The sequence below is a fragment of the Microtus oregoni genome, unplaced genomic scaffold (genome assembly GCF_018167655.1).
Source record: "Microtus oregoni isolate MIOR12 unplaced genomic scaffold, Mior012 000019F_ref0000042, whole genome shotgun sequence".
Lineage (NCBI taxonomy): Eukaryota > Metazoa > Chordata > Mammalia > Rodentia > Cricetidae > Microtus > Microtus oregoni.
In genome coordinates, this window is record NW_024543078.1 from 31,718,780 (window position 1) to 31,732,894 (window position 14,115).

Genomic DNA, 14,115 nt, shown 5'->3' on the forward strand with positions numbered 1-14,115 from the left:
GAAGGAACATACTTTAATAAAAAGTAAAAAAGGAAGTATATACACAACAAAAAACCTCTTGTGCTTAATGGGGGAAATAAAAGCACTTTCTCTACCACAAGGACATGTGCTCAACTATGTTAACAGTAGCATTGTTTGTCATAGCCAGAACAGGGAAACAACCTAAATGCCCCTCGACCAAAGAATGGATAAGGAAAATGTGGTATGTTTACACAATGGAAAAAAAATAGCAACATCTTGAATTGTGCAGGAAAATGGATGGAGCTAGAAAACGTCATTTTGAATGAGGTAACCCAGACCCAGAAAGACAATTATCACATGTGCTCACTCATAGGTGGTTTTTAAACATAAAGCAAAGAAAATCAGCCTACAAACCACAATCCCAGAGAACCTAGACAACAATGAGGACACTAAGAGAGACATACCTGGATCTAATTTACATGGGAAGTAGAAAAAGACAAGATCTCCTGATTAAATTGGGAGCATGGGGACCATGGGAGAGGGTTAAAGGGGAGGGAAGAAGGAGGAAGGGAGGGAAGCAGAGAAAAACATATAGCTCAATAAAATAAATTTTAAAAAAAGAACTTATTACAACTCCCACTGGTCTAGGGCTCGATTGTGTGTTATGATTTTTTGTATTTGTCTCTTAATCTTCACCATAACTGAGGTGGGGGATGAGAAGCCCTAGTCACAGAGGACATAAGTTTGCCCTGAACTACCAAACCAGAAGGATCTAAAGCTGACTCTATAAGTTGTTTAGCTTCAGAAATCTATTCTTTCCACGTCTACGTTTCCTTGACTTTCTATTCTGAGTAGGCACCACTGGAGACCTGAAATGAGGAATGACAGTAACTCCCAGTCTCCAATACTCCCCTGAGAACATGGCTCTTGCAGAAGTCTTGAGTTTGGATCCCAGAACTTACATGGTAGCTCACAACCATCCGTAACTTCAGTTCCAGGGGATCCAGTTCCCTCTTCCCACCTCTGTTAGCACCAGGCGCACACATAGTACATATACGTATATTCAGGCAAAGCATACACATAAAATCTAAAATTCTAAAGTTGAAAGATAAATACCTTTTGTTTTAACATTTGCTTCATGTTTTAAAATCTCCAGCTGTTTAATTGAAATAAGCATGACCTCAACTCCACATCATCTAACCTGATAAACTCAAAATATGGCGATCAGCTCGTCACTTTCTTCCCTTTTCTTATTTCACCTGAGAGAAGTTCCCAGAACATTTTGGATTCTCCAAGTTAAACCTCTTCATTTTGAGCCTTGTCATTTAAACCAACTCCTACTGTGTCTCTTGATTAACAATGCCAAATAAGGCGATGGGCTATCTCAGCACAACTCAGCATTGTGGGAATCTGAGAAGGCCGTGTAAAGCCATTATGACCTGAGGAGGGTTAGTGCAGAGAGGAAAGCAGTGCCTGGCTGCTCTTTCCACCTGACAACAACTTGGCACAAGACCTTGATCATCTTACAGTAAGAACATCTAGCAGTCAGTCCCCAAACCACTCATTTTTCCAACTATGCCCAAATGAAAAACTGGCTAAGCGGATAATTTTGAAGTCAGAGTTTAACTACAAAATAATGAAAAGCAGACAGAATTTTTCTCATCAGCATTTAGCATGCTGTGGATCTCGAAATACAGTGGACATGAGTAGAAGCAATTGTTATGTGACTCCGAGCCATAAAACTGATTTCTTTTTAACTCTGAATTCTAGCCTTTCATTGTCCCTGACACGTTCCAGATTACTAAGCATGCATAAAAATCACATGATGTTGGAGAGGTTGGGGGATCTGAGGAGAGCATATAAAACCATCCTAAGAATTCTAAAAAGAACGTTTGTGTTTCTCATACCGAAAATGGTCATCCATGGAGCTCTCAAAGCTGATGTTCCTACAACTTGAGCCAGTGTTACAAAGAAGTCCTTGAACAAAGGGGAGAATACCCCGGCTGGGAAGATCCCGGGCTTGCAAGAAACCTGGGCATAAACACAAGGAAGAAATTAGTTCTGCAGGGCGGTGGTGGCGCACGCCTTTAATCCCAGCACTTGGGAGGCAGAGGCAGGAGGATCTCTGTGAGTTCGAGGCCAGCCTGATCTACAAGAGCTAGTTCCAGGACAGGAACCAAAAGCTACAGAGAAACCCTGTCTCGAAAAATCAAAAAACAAAGAAAAAGAAAGAAAGAAATTAGTTCTGACACGTCACTATTATCTGAAGTAGGGTGCTATATGCACTAACCCTGCCTCCCGGTCCAATTGTACATAATGTGGGAGGCAAGTGGCTTCTGCATCTAAGAGTCCAGCCAATCAGAACCCAGTTTTCTGTGTCCATTTGCCCATTCTTTCTTTATTCTTTTGCTATTCCAGTTAGTTCCATCCTTGAAACAATGCAGGATATAGCAGATGGTGCCCAAACAGGGTCATAAACAGTAGACACTGACTATGGGGAACTCGCATTGGCTAGAAAACGGGAAGCTCTCTTGAGACACACACTAGTAAAATGAAGAAATAAGGGTAGTGGAACAGATAAAGGAATGGTTGGGAGAGCATTTCAAGACAGACAGTCAGGTATTTGTATGCAGAGGTGGACAGGGCATGGGGACAATGACAATGGCAGGCAACTGGGAAGCCACTGATCTATGTTCTGTGGCTTATAAAACCCAGGGAACAGCTTTCCCCATGATGTCTACTTTGGTTCTGGGAGGTGATCTCCCTCATATGAACGGGAAGACCCACTATGCCCAGAATTGAGCACAATGGCTCTCACACAGAAGGCGTTCACTATTTGATGACTGAATGAATGAACAAACAAGAATGAGTGGATGACTAAAAGAAAATGAATGTGTTTGATGCTTAAGAGAAGACTGAAATTCCTAGCAAACACAGGACGTAGTATTTTAGAAGATCATAGAGAAGTTAGGAATGATATAACCAGTTTTAAAGATGCATTTCTAGAGCTGGTTCTGTATCCCTCCTCAGGAACACATCCAGAATAGAGGCCACCCCTGAGGTCTCTCACCCCGAGAACACTTATTCTTATGTAGAGTCCCTTATGACACTTTTCTCACTGTATTCTAATAGGCCAGCCTTCTAGAAAGTTCTTTGAGGGAATAAAAGGCTCTAGATACATATTTGTTGAACAAATAAATAAAATACTTAAATTTAAAAACCCTAAAAAATATTCTCAGCTCTTTATAACTGTAATCGTAATAACCTGCTTCACCATTTTCTATAATACACAACACCATCCTCCAAAGTAAGGAGTCATTATACTCATTCCCTTTGCAATATGTGGAACCTTCATATTGCTGGTGACCTATTTCAGATAAATTCTAACATTTAATAATCATTTTTCCATGAGAAGCTTGCAAAGTCGGACAAACTACACATTCCAAGTGGCATCGTGAAAGCAAAACAGGTCACCGTTGTCTCAAGAGGTATGACTACTGAGCTTTCAAATCAGACAGACAAAGTGACCTGCCTGGCCGTGTTTCTGGAGAAGAGGAAGTTCTTGCAAGTTTATCCGTAAACCTCCCATCAATCATAGTCTCCACCCCCAATGCCGCTGTCTTCACCACTATCATATCCTGTTCAAATGAAAGGTACCTACTGCCCTTACCTCTGCTTCTAACTCTTTTTAAATGAATAAAAAGTATATATACCCAAGCCCAAATAAGTTCAGCTAAGATGAAAGCATAAACCTATTTGCTGGATTGAGCTAAGATCCATTAATATCAATCTTAAGCAGTGAAGAAACGTGAATTGTGTCTTCTTGGCTCAAAATAGAGCCCCTGTCACTCACCCCACTGAGAACTCAGTGTCAATAAAGAATACAGAAAAGAGGTAATGCTTTTTCTTTGAACACTTGGCATCTAAAGATTGTATTCAAAGTGAAACTCACAGTTATCTCTGTGTCTGGGAGGCTCTTGAAAACGAAGCACTGTCAGAATCATGAACAGGATACACGGCCAGAAGAATTCAGCGAGCGAGAGGACCTGCGCAAACATAGAAGACAAAATACTGACCATGTTTTCAGGCACTGTAGCAGTCCTTCTGCGTGAGGGACATAGGCAGTCAGACCAGGCTACTTTTACAGAGAGTCACTGTTGCCCCTATCTCTGAGCATGCTGTGTCAGAAACACAGAGGACTCAATGTCAGGACACATTGAATAACAACAGAGTCACAGGGTACGGAGTCTCCTTGGCAACAATTTGCCAAGAAATCTCCTTGATGGCTGGGCCAGGCAAGCACGGGTTCTTTTATTCCAATCTCAATTACCAAAATCGATACCAGATCACAAATTACACATTATATAGTAAATATATCTCTATATTTATTACAAAAGGGCTACAAAAGAGTTATAAGCCCCAACAGAGTTCAAAGAATTTCAAAGAGGCTTGGGGCAGAATCTGAGAGGGATGTGGAGAGGCCCCTGAGGACTAGAAACGAGAGGCAAAACTGGGTACAGAGAGATGAACCAGGGGTCAGATGGACAGTATCTGAAGCAGACCACATGGCCAGGAGAAAGTGAGATATGCTGAAGGCCCTAGGACAGTTGAGAATTCTCTGATATCGGTCCCTTGACACACACACTGAGTGATCAGGTTTGACAGATTGGTAGGGCTGTCACCACTTCCGTGTCCTCCTCTTTACAGGGTCCAGCTGAGGGGAAATTCTCAGGCCTGGTTTTCCTGACACAGCTTTATTGTGATCTATGTATATTCTTACAACCTTGATTTACTTTGATAAATGTATCGTGCGGCACCTCTCTTTGTTTAGAAGCAATTGTTGATCAGACTGTGCCGTGGGTAACAATGGACAGAAGTTCTCTGTGCCTATGGCAAGGTGCAGAGTCATCGCGCCTCTGCCCTGTACTGAGTCTCCCAGGGCCAGGCACCACCCAAGAAGCCACTTTCGCATAACACAGAGTAACTGAGGGCCTGGCACGACCTGGTCGACAAACTCTCTCTAGCATCTGCCAGGGCAGAGCCTGGGAGAAGCCCTAGCTCATTCGCCTTGAGGTCCAAACTCAACTAATGTCACCTGCTCATCTTTCTCACCTGTCCTGGATTCTGATTCTTTTCATTTCCAAGACTTTTTTTTTTTATTATTTCAGAAATATCATGAAGGAATAAAAGAAATAAATAACTTCACCCTCATTTGCAACAAATCAACTCCTTTTAATTTTTCCCATCTCTAGGGCATTCCCGCAGTGGGTAGTGCCACATTCCTGGCGCTATCTGAGAATCCCGCTTTCATTTTGCACAGCACTCAATCGGGCGGCTACATGCAGGCTGGAGAAGCACCGCTTCTAAAGAGCAACACTCTTGTGCGTTAAAAGATCTTGTCCTTTGAATTGCTTTGGGGAAATTGGAATAAACTCCTCAACCTAAGTGAGTCAGATCTTTTGACATGCTGAAGAACTTCCAGGAGGATCGCAGGAATATGGAGACACTGAACTATCTTCTCAGTATCAGAACTTGAACTCAGAGCCTCATGCACATGAGGCAAATGTGTTACCACTGAGTCACACATGGCTCTAACCTTAAGGTTCAATTCTTTTAAATTTAAATTCTTTAAAGTCTCAAAATTGAGCAGGCAGTGATGGTGCACACCTTTAATCCCAGCACTCGGGAGGCAGAGGCAGACGGATCTCTGTGAGTTTGAGGCCAGCCTGGTCTACAGAGCTAGTTCCAGGACAGGCTCCAAAGCTACAGAGAAACCCTGTCTTGAAAAACAAAACAAAACAAAATTCTTAAAACTGAAAGAAATGAACTGACAATGGGAATTAGGAAGAAACGTGAGAAAGAGAGACAATCATTAAGCCAGCATTATTATTATGAATAATCTTCATTGATTTCAGTCCTTCTCACCTTTTGAATACACAACATGGGTAAGAGAGTAGACAAATTCACACCAAAAACTACCTAATAATCAGCAAACTGAAGCCCTCAGTCAGACCCTGAAGACAGTGTCTAGCTGCTTCAGATTCCAAGTTGTAATGCTTTGAACGGAAAGGAACTTTGGTCTCTTTGGCTCCGTTATTCTTCAGCCTGCCATTACCATCTCCTTCCCACTCTTGGCTCGTGGTAACCCGAAGGAGCAAATGTCAGCGTGCCCAGGTGAGTGCACTCCCTGAACCAGCAAAAACAGCACAGCTGGGAGAGCATGTGAGTCCCCGTCCTGGTGTAATTACAGAAATAGAATCACCCTTTGAAGTCGATTCCAGGGAAGCATTTCTTGAGCCAGGAACCAGAGGACAAAAAGCTCCTGACAGCCTGAGGTAACTCAATAGCTTCCCTCAGAAAGAGAAAAGGGCAGCAGAGGCTAGCCTGGGGCTGAGGTGCTTACTGCTAACTGAGAGAGCAAGATCCAGCGCACTGGCAGGAGCTTACTGGACATTAACATGATCAAAGCAGGAGAGACAAGCACGTGAGAAAATCATCATGAAGCCATTAGTATGTACTAGTTATTAATAGTATGCACCAATAGATACTAGCCCTGGCTGATATCTGTAATTAAAAATGACAACCCAAAGAACATGTACAAGGCTCCAACTCATTGCATCATTCTGGTCATTGCTGTATCAATAGAACAATTTTACCATATGCAAGACAGAGTTTCTCTGTAATTTTGGAATTTTGGAGCCTGTCCTGAAACTAGCACTTATAGACCAGGCTGGTCTCGAACTCACAGAGATCTGCTTCCCAAGTGCTAGGATTAAAGACATGTGACATGCACTGCCACCACCAAGCCAGAGACAATTTGTCTCATCAGCATTTAGAGATCTGCCATTTTCAAAGACTAGTTAATCCTCTAATGTCAGGTTATTTATCCATTTGCCTACTGTGGATTAAGGGAGAGGTATCCTGGCAGTCAGGAGCCAAGAAATACCACAACGTCACACCACACAACAAACTTCACGCAAGACATTTATTGGGAGGGAAAAACCCAGGGCGGTGGCTAACTCTGCGTCCAGGAAAAGCAGCAAAGAGTGGAGCAGAAGGCAGGGTTTATATAGCATTGGGCAAAGGGGAGTTTTTCAGGGTGGAGATTTCCAGGGTAGGGATTGGTGCGATTTCAAGTCCAGAGCTGGGGTTTTTTACTCTGTACGGCAGGGGTTGGATCTCATGCTTAGGGCAGTTAGGGAGTTCTGTGGGTGGAACCTGGCAGTTAGAGGTCCTCAGGGGAGGAGCCTGACCACTCATTTGCCCTCAGGGACTTACACCTACTCACAGAAAAGTGACTGACATAAGCTTTCTTTACCTGTCTGGCTGAATTATAAGAGAATATGGCTAAACACAATCCCTGAGCCAAGGTGAACATGGATTTGATTCTAGATTTGAATCTAGGTAGATAAAACTGTAATTCTCTCATTGAGAATGAAACACAACCATCACTCTTTCCCATCACACCCCTAGAGTGTAACTTCTGCTGTTTCCTGGTAGTGTTTAGGATCACACCCGGGGTTTCTGGCACACTAGATAAGCACTTCTTCACCCAATGAACTACAGCTCTAGGCCAAGCTTTTAACTTCTGTCACAATTTTATCAAATTGATATGTAAAGATAGTTCCTTTCATTACCAGGATGAAACCATGTTTTTAAGTGCATAACAATTCCTTACCTGCTAATTCTCTGTTCTTCCAGGTGCCCATTTCTCTATTAAATCATTCTTTTTTAACTGCCTTGTAAATCATCAATTTTCTGGTTTTCAATTAAAGAATCCAGCCCTCCCTTGGCCTTGGGTGATGCTGACATTTTCTATTTCATTTGCCATTTTTGTTTCTCTTTTAATTAATTAAATTACTTATTTTACATCCCAACCACATTTTCAATCCCTCCTCTCCTCTCAGTCCCTCCCCCAACCCCTCTGTTTCCACCCTCCACTCCTCCTCAGTTTTTGTTTAGGAAAGGACAGGTCTCCCATGGACATCAACAAAACATGGCATATCAAGTTGCAGTGAGACTAAGCACCTCCCCGGGTATTAAGGCTGAGCAAGCCAACCCAGTATGAGGTGTATGTAGGGTCCCAAAAGTCAGTAAAAGAGTCAAAGACAGCTCCTGTTCCCACTGTTAGGAGTCCCATAAGAGAACCAAGCTACACAACACAACTGTCATATATATGCAGAGGGCCTGGCTCAGTCCCATGCAGGCTCCCTGGCTATCAGTTCAATCTCTGTGAGCCCCTATGAGCCCAGGTCAGTTGAGTCTGTGGGTTTTCTTGTGGTGTCCTTGACCCCTCTGGCTACTACAATCCTTTCTTCCCCTCTTCTGAAGGATTCCCGGAGTTCTGCCTAATGTTTGGCATCTGCATCTGTTTCCATCAGTCTAGGATGAAGCCTCTCTAAGGACAACTGGGCTAGGCACCAGTCTACGAGTACAGCAGAATATTGTCAGACATTATTACGTTGACATTTTCTCCTCCAATTGTGTTTGGTTCTATCCTAGGTCTTTGGGTCTTCCAGCCTGTAGGTCCTGGCACTCCAAGCAGTGTAAGGGGAGGGCTTACTCTCCCAGCATGGGTTTGAGACTAGACCAGTCATTACTTAGCCACTTTCTCTATCTGTGCAACCCCTTTGCCCCAGCACATCCCATAGGCCGGACAGACTGTAGGTCAAAGGTTATATGGCTGGGTTGATTTCTCACTCCCTCCACTTGAGGACTTGCCTGGTCACAGGAGATGACCAGTTCAGGCTATGTATCCATTGTTACTAGGAGCCTTCGCTGGGGTCATTTCTGTAGATTCCTAGGAGATTCCCTTACACCAGGTTTTTATCTGACCCCAAAGCATGCCCTGCTCCCCTTTCCAGTAGTTTCTTTCAGTACTCTTTTTCCCCTTCCATCCTCCCCACCTGATCTCTCATGTTCTCATCCCCACCTGCCCACAGTCCACTCATGAAGTCTATTTCCCCTTCCCAGGAAGATCCCAGCATCCCCCACTCGAACCTTCTTTGTTACCTAGTCTCTCCGGGTCTGTGGATTGTAACACAATTATCTTTTATTTTACAGATAATATCCATTGATGAGTGAGTACATGTCATGTTGGTCTTTTTTCGTCTAGGTCACCTCACTAAGGATTAATTTTTTTTCTAGTTTCATTTATTTGCCTTCAAATTTCATGATCTCATTGTTTTTAAGAGTTGAGCAATACTCCATTACGTATGTATCATTGTACCACATTTTCATGTTTACTTTCTTTCTCTTTTCTTTCTTTTATATTGGTGGGATTTATTATTTTTAACTTTTTAAATTTATTCTTTGTGTCTTTCACATCATGCGTCCTGATCCTACCCAACCCCCAACCCCCAGAATAAAAAGTAAAGTAAAATTTAAGAGAAAAAGGTAGGGGGAGAAGAGAGGGAAAAAGTCTCATCCTGGAAGCTGCAGTGTGACACACTGCACAGTGAGCCACACAGTAGCCCCATTACCCACACATTTTTACACGCAGGCGTTCATCACACAGAACCATTGGTCTGGTGCTAGGCCCCTGGTCTCCGCTACACCATTGACACTGGGCCCTCACTGGTAGTCTTTCGGGACATCCTGATGCTGCCCTGTGTCATGGAGATCCTGCAGCCCTGGGTCCTCAGGACTGACCCTACCCCTACTCCTATCCCCCACCCCATGCTCTAGCAGACCACAGATGAGGTGGATGTTGGGGTGAGTCAACACATAACCCTGGTTCTGGCCCTGTAATTGCAGGATTGGTCAGCCTGCCAGCTCTCCCCTGTCTTAACCACCACCAGGGTGAGCTCTTCAGCATTGCCCTGGCTAGTTAACCCCCTGCCCCTGATGAGCAAGGGGCAGGATCAATTCTCTGCTTCCACGTCCTCAGGGGTCAGTTCTCCTATACATACACCCTCAGGGCCAGCCAGCTCTATTGTGCTATCCAGGCAAGGTATAGGAGCCACTCTATTGAGTGCCATAGCTGATAAGCAGCAGGGACAGCTCTCCGGCTCTTATGACCTCAGGGCCAGTTCTTCCACCTGCCTCAGGTGCCGATGGGCAGGCAGGGAGAGGATCTCTCCCCCACCCACGCTGTCACATGGTTTGTTGATATCTAGTTTCTAGAGTTCTTTATATAGTTTGGAAATCAGCCCTCTGTCAGATGTGGGTTTAGTAAAGATTTTTTTTTCCCATTTTGTAGGCTGCTGGGGTTTTTGTTTTGTTTTGTTGTTTGCTTGTAGTTTTAAGTTACAATCTAATATAGCTCAGCCTTGCTCACTATGTATTTGAGGCCAGGCTTGAACTGTTGACTCTACCTGCCTCTACCCAGGTGCTGAGGTAACAGGCATACCCATCTTACTTGCCTTTTTATTTAAATATTTTGTGTAGACAACTTAACAGTTTGAAAAAATTAGTATCTTTATTCTCTGTCCTAGATGCAAAGGGAATGCAATTTAAGGAGTTTTGCCAAATAAACTCTGTCAGCCACAACTAAAAATATTATCATTGCAGTCTTAAAGCAATGACAAGTTTCTAGCTGCACATGAAAATTACTGCAACTACAGTAACACTGCATCCCACAGAGAAGTTCCTTTGGGGATCCTGAAATTCAAAGGAAACCCAATTAAACCTAACCTAAAGGAGTACTATGTCAGGGATTTTTTTTTTTCAGTTTACAAGTTGGTAAGCTTCCCTTTGGAAGAGGACAAGGAGGAAGGAACTTCTATGGTTCTGAATCTAAAATTACCGTAGGAGAAAAGAACCTGGGGAGACACTGTGTTCCGCTGAGTCACCGTCCACTGTGCACCTGTGAATCAGCTCCTCCTGTTTCTCTGAGGGGGCCAAAGTCCCCTCTTCTTCTCAGGTGTCTTTACCCCAGAGTCTCACTTGGCACTTTTAATCATACTCCTGCTCATGGACACGCCTCCTGTCATCTGCAGGACTGCTCTCTTGCTCCCAGGCTTCAGGATCTCCCTTCTACACACCGCCATCAGGCCTAAGTGAAAGAAACCATCAGTGTCTGGAAGCACCAGGAATGGGCCCTGCCACGGGCTCTGCTCTCAGGAAAAACAATCAGTCATCCGTTGAACTTGTTAATGCTTGAAAAAGCATGGGTCACCTTTCCAATCAACCACAAGGCCCTCTGCTCTTTTAACAGAGCCCCCAGGAAGCAGTTCTAACCAGGAGAGAGTGTAGAGCTCACTTAACACCTGACTTTCACAACCCTTGCCTGTGACCTTCATGGGTGAGGGGATCCCTGTCTTATTCCATATTCCTGTCACATCCCACCCCAAGCCCCAACAGAGTCTTCCCTTATGGCCTCACGGAGCCAGGATAGGAAAGAATATGGGAGCCCATTGCAGTCTGAAAATGGGTAGAAGATCTAACTAAAAAATACAGTGAGACTTCCTTCCTCCAGGCAAAATAAGGAGTGGGGAGTGGGGGTGGAAAGGAAAAGTTAGAGGAAGTGGGTAAGGGACTTGTCTTTGTCTGATCCTCCAAAGCAAAACAAATTAATAAACAAAAACCTACAACATGATCAGTACCAACCCAGCCCATACTCTCTAAAGCCATCATGATGGGTCTTCCACGTTTTCCCAGCATTCACACTGACAAAGAGAAACACACCAAAGGAGTCTCTCTCCTTATCCCCTTCTTCTGGCAGAGCACTTGGGGAACCTGCTCTAGGGACTAATCTAATGAAACAAGCAGTGAGCATCCAGGATGTGCTGCCAAAGAAGCCTCCAAGGCTGCCCATTGACGATAAAAGGATGGGCTGTGCGGGGAGTGGGGGGGATTCGGTAGGGAGAGCTCTTGGCACTAGGCTCCAGGTTTGATCCCCAGCAGCGCACACACAACAAAAGGAGCGTACTGGTGAACTGAATCCAAAGCTGGACAGAAATTTCCCCAACGGGAGTGGAAATAGTATAAAATATTTAACAAAAATTCACAGGAGAACACAAAGCCGCAGGAAGAAAATAAAGATTGTCTTTCGTATCAGATGATCTATCTCCTTTTTAAACTCCACCTCACGATCTGTTTCAAAAGCAAAACAGGAGATACAGGATGTGATCGGGGGCCAATGGAAAAGAAAACCAAAGCAAAAAAAAAAAATCATTTAGAAAAGAAAATCACTGAAAGGAGCCAGGAACAGAAAACCTTAGTTAGGTTTTCAAAGTGCGAGTCACAGTCCTCAAAGCACATCAAAATGTCTAGACACAATGCAGACAGGCAAGCCGAACACAGGCTAAAGAGAGACAGGATACATGGTAAGAAAAAATAAATAAATAGAAGAATGTGTAAACCCTTCATAAGGAAGAATGACTTCATAAAAATAAGAGCTCAGAAAGGTAGCAGATGATCAAAGTGAAAGCTCACTGAGCTAACGAGAAGGAGCTAAAGAAATCGTACTCAACTGACTTAGAAACCACACACACAAAATAGACACTAGTTACACACGAATTCTTGAACACTGAGAGCTGGAAGTAATAACAGTGATCTTTTAAAGTATTTTAAAGGCAAAAATATTAAAACATTAAAAAGCAAATATATATAAGCAATATAACAAATTAGCATCCCTGAGAGAAAGAATTCAAAACATAAAACCCAAAAATACTCAAAGCTGTAGAAGGCTTCACCTAAAGATTAAAAGCGTAAGTTTATACTGTGTTTCAGAAAATTATTTATTCTTAAACTGTGGATAGTGAACTTCAGGCTATTGATCAAAGATAAAACTTCAAGTTGTAGATGATGAAAGAGCAGCTTGAAAGGCTGGGCATAAGCCAACCTTGAACATATCCTCAAAACATTCCATGTACATGCCAGTGTATCAATACACACAACGTTCTTTTGGAAAGATTTCCTTGCTTGCTTGCTTGCTTCATTTCTTCCTTCCTTCCTTTCTTCCTTCTCTCCCTCCTTCTCTCCCTTCCTCCCCCCATTCTTTCTTTTTTTCTTTCTTTGTGGAGGTTTTATCGAGTCAAGGTGTGCATGTGGAGCTCAGAGGATAACTAACAGGAGTCTGTTTTCTCCTTCTACCATGTGGGTTCTGGGGCTCAAACTTAGACTATTGCAAATGAAAACAAGTGTCTTTGCTCTCTGGACAATCTCACTGATCCAGTATCTACAATGCTCAGTAAGTACGATTTTTAAAATCATATACATTATATAAAATGGGTACAATACCTAGCTAATGTTATCCTGGAACAAAAACAAACACACACATGTGTGTATGTGTGTGTGTTTTCTCAGTTGTTATAGAACATAAATAATATAGAGACCATGAACAATCAACGGGTAAAAGCTTAACAGTGAAATCCAGCCACCATGAAAATGGCTCAGAACCTAAATCCAGTAATATCCTTTCTGTTTTCAGTGTGGCTGGTTGGGAACAGCTGTGCATTGCTGGTGAGGTACCAGCTCCAAAGAGATGCAAAGTTCCCTCAATAGGAAAAACAAAAAATGTGGTAATTTTTAAAATATGCCTAAAGATTTTTCCAAGCAGATGAAGGATATAAATCTACAGATAATAGAAATGCAATATTATAAAGAAAATAGACAACCCCTGAGAGTGTGTGGGAATACTTCCATACACACCACACACATGCGTGTACACACACTAACACATAGACACACATACCACAAACACATATGTGCATACATACACAACACATACACATATACACCTATACATATTGTCCTGGTTAGGATTTTTTATCAACTTGACACAAGCTACAGCCACTTGGGAAGAGGAGCTCTCAGTTGAGAAAAGCTTCTATAAACATTGGTCTATAATAGGCAAGTCTATCAAACATTTTCTTGATTGATGTTTGATATGAAGGAGTTCTTCTTACTATGGGCAGTGTCACGCTGGTCATATGGTTCTTGGTTGTATAAGAACAAAGGCTGGGAAAACCATGAGGAGCAAATCAGTAAGCAGTATCCCTCCATGGTCTCTGCTTCAGTTCCTGCCTCCAAGTTCCTGTCTTGAGTTCCTTCCCTGACTTCCTTCAGTGAAGTTACCTGGAAGTGTAAACTGAATTAAATTCTTTCCCCCTCGAGTTGTTTTTGGTCATGGTGTTTTATCAGAGCAATGGAAACCTTAAGAAACATACGTACACCACACCCACACACTCACACACCCACATTCACCAA

The 14,115-nt window shown here is 43.0% G+C and overlaps 1 protein-coding gene across 2 annotated transcripts in view; it reads right to left on the bottom strand.

Moving 5' to 3' along the window:
* Positions 1-14,115, bottom strand: part of Abca13 (ATP binding cassette subfamily A member 13) — a 398,914-nt gene that overhangs the window by 370,656 nt on the left and 14,143 nt on the right. For both annotated transcript variants that reach the window (XM_041669712.1, XM_041669711.1), the window contains exons 2-3: positions 3,914-4,007; positions 1,869-1,992 (exon numbers count right to left, since the gene is read on the bottom strand). In XM_041669712.1, the coding sequence (XP_041525646.1) occupies positions 1,869-1,992; positions 3,914-4,007 (218 nt within the window). The remainder of the gene's footprint in view (positions 1-1,868; positions 1,993-3,913; positions 4,008-14,115) is intronic.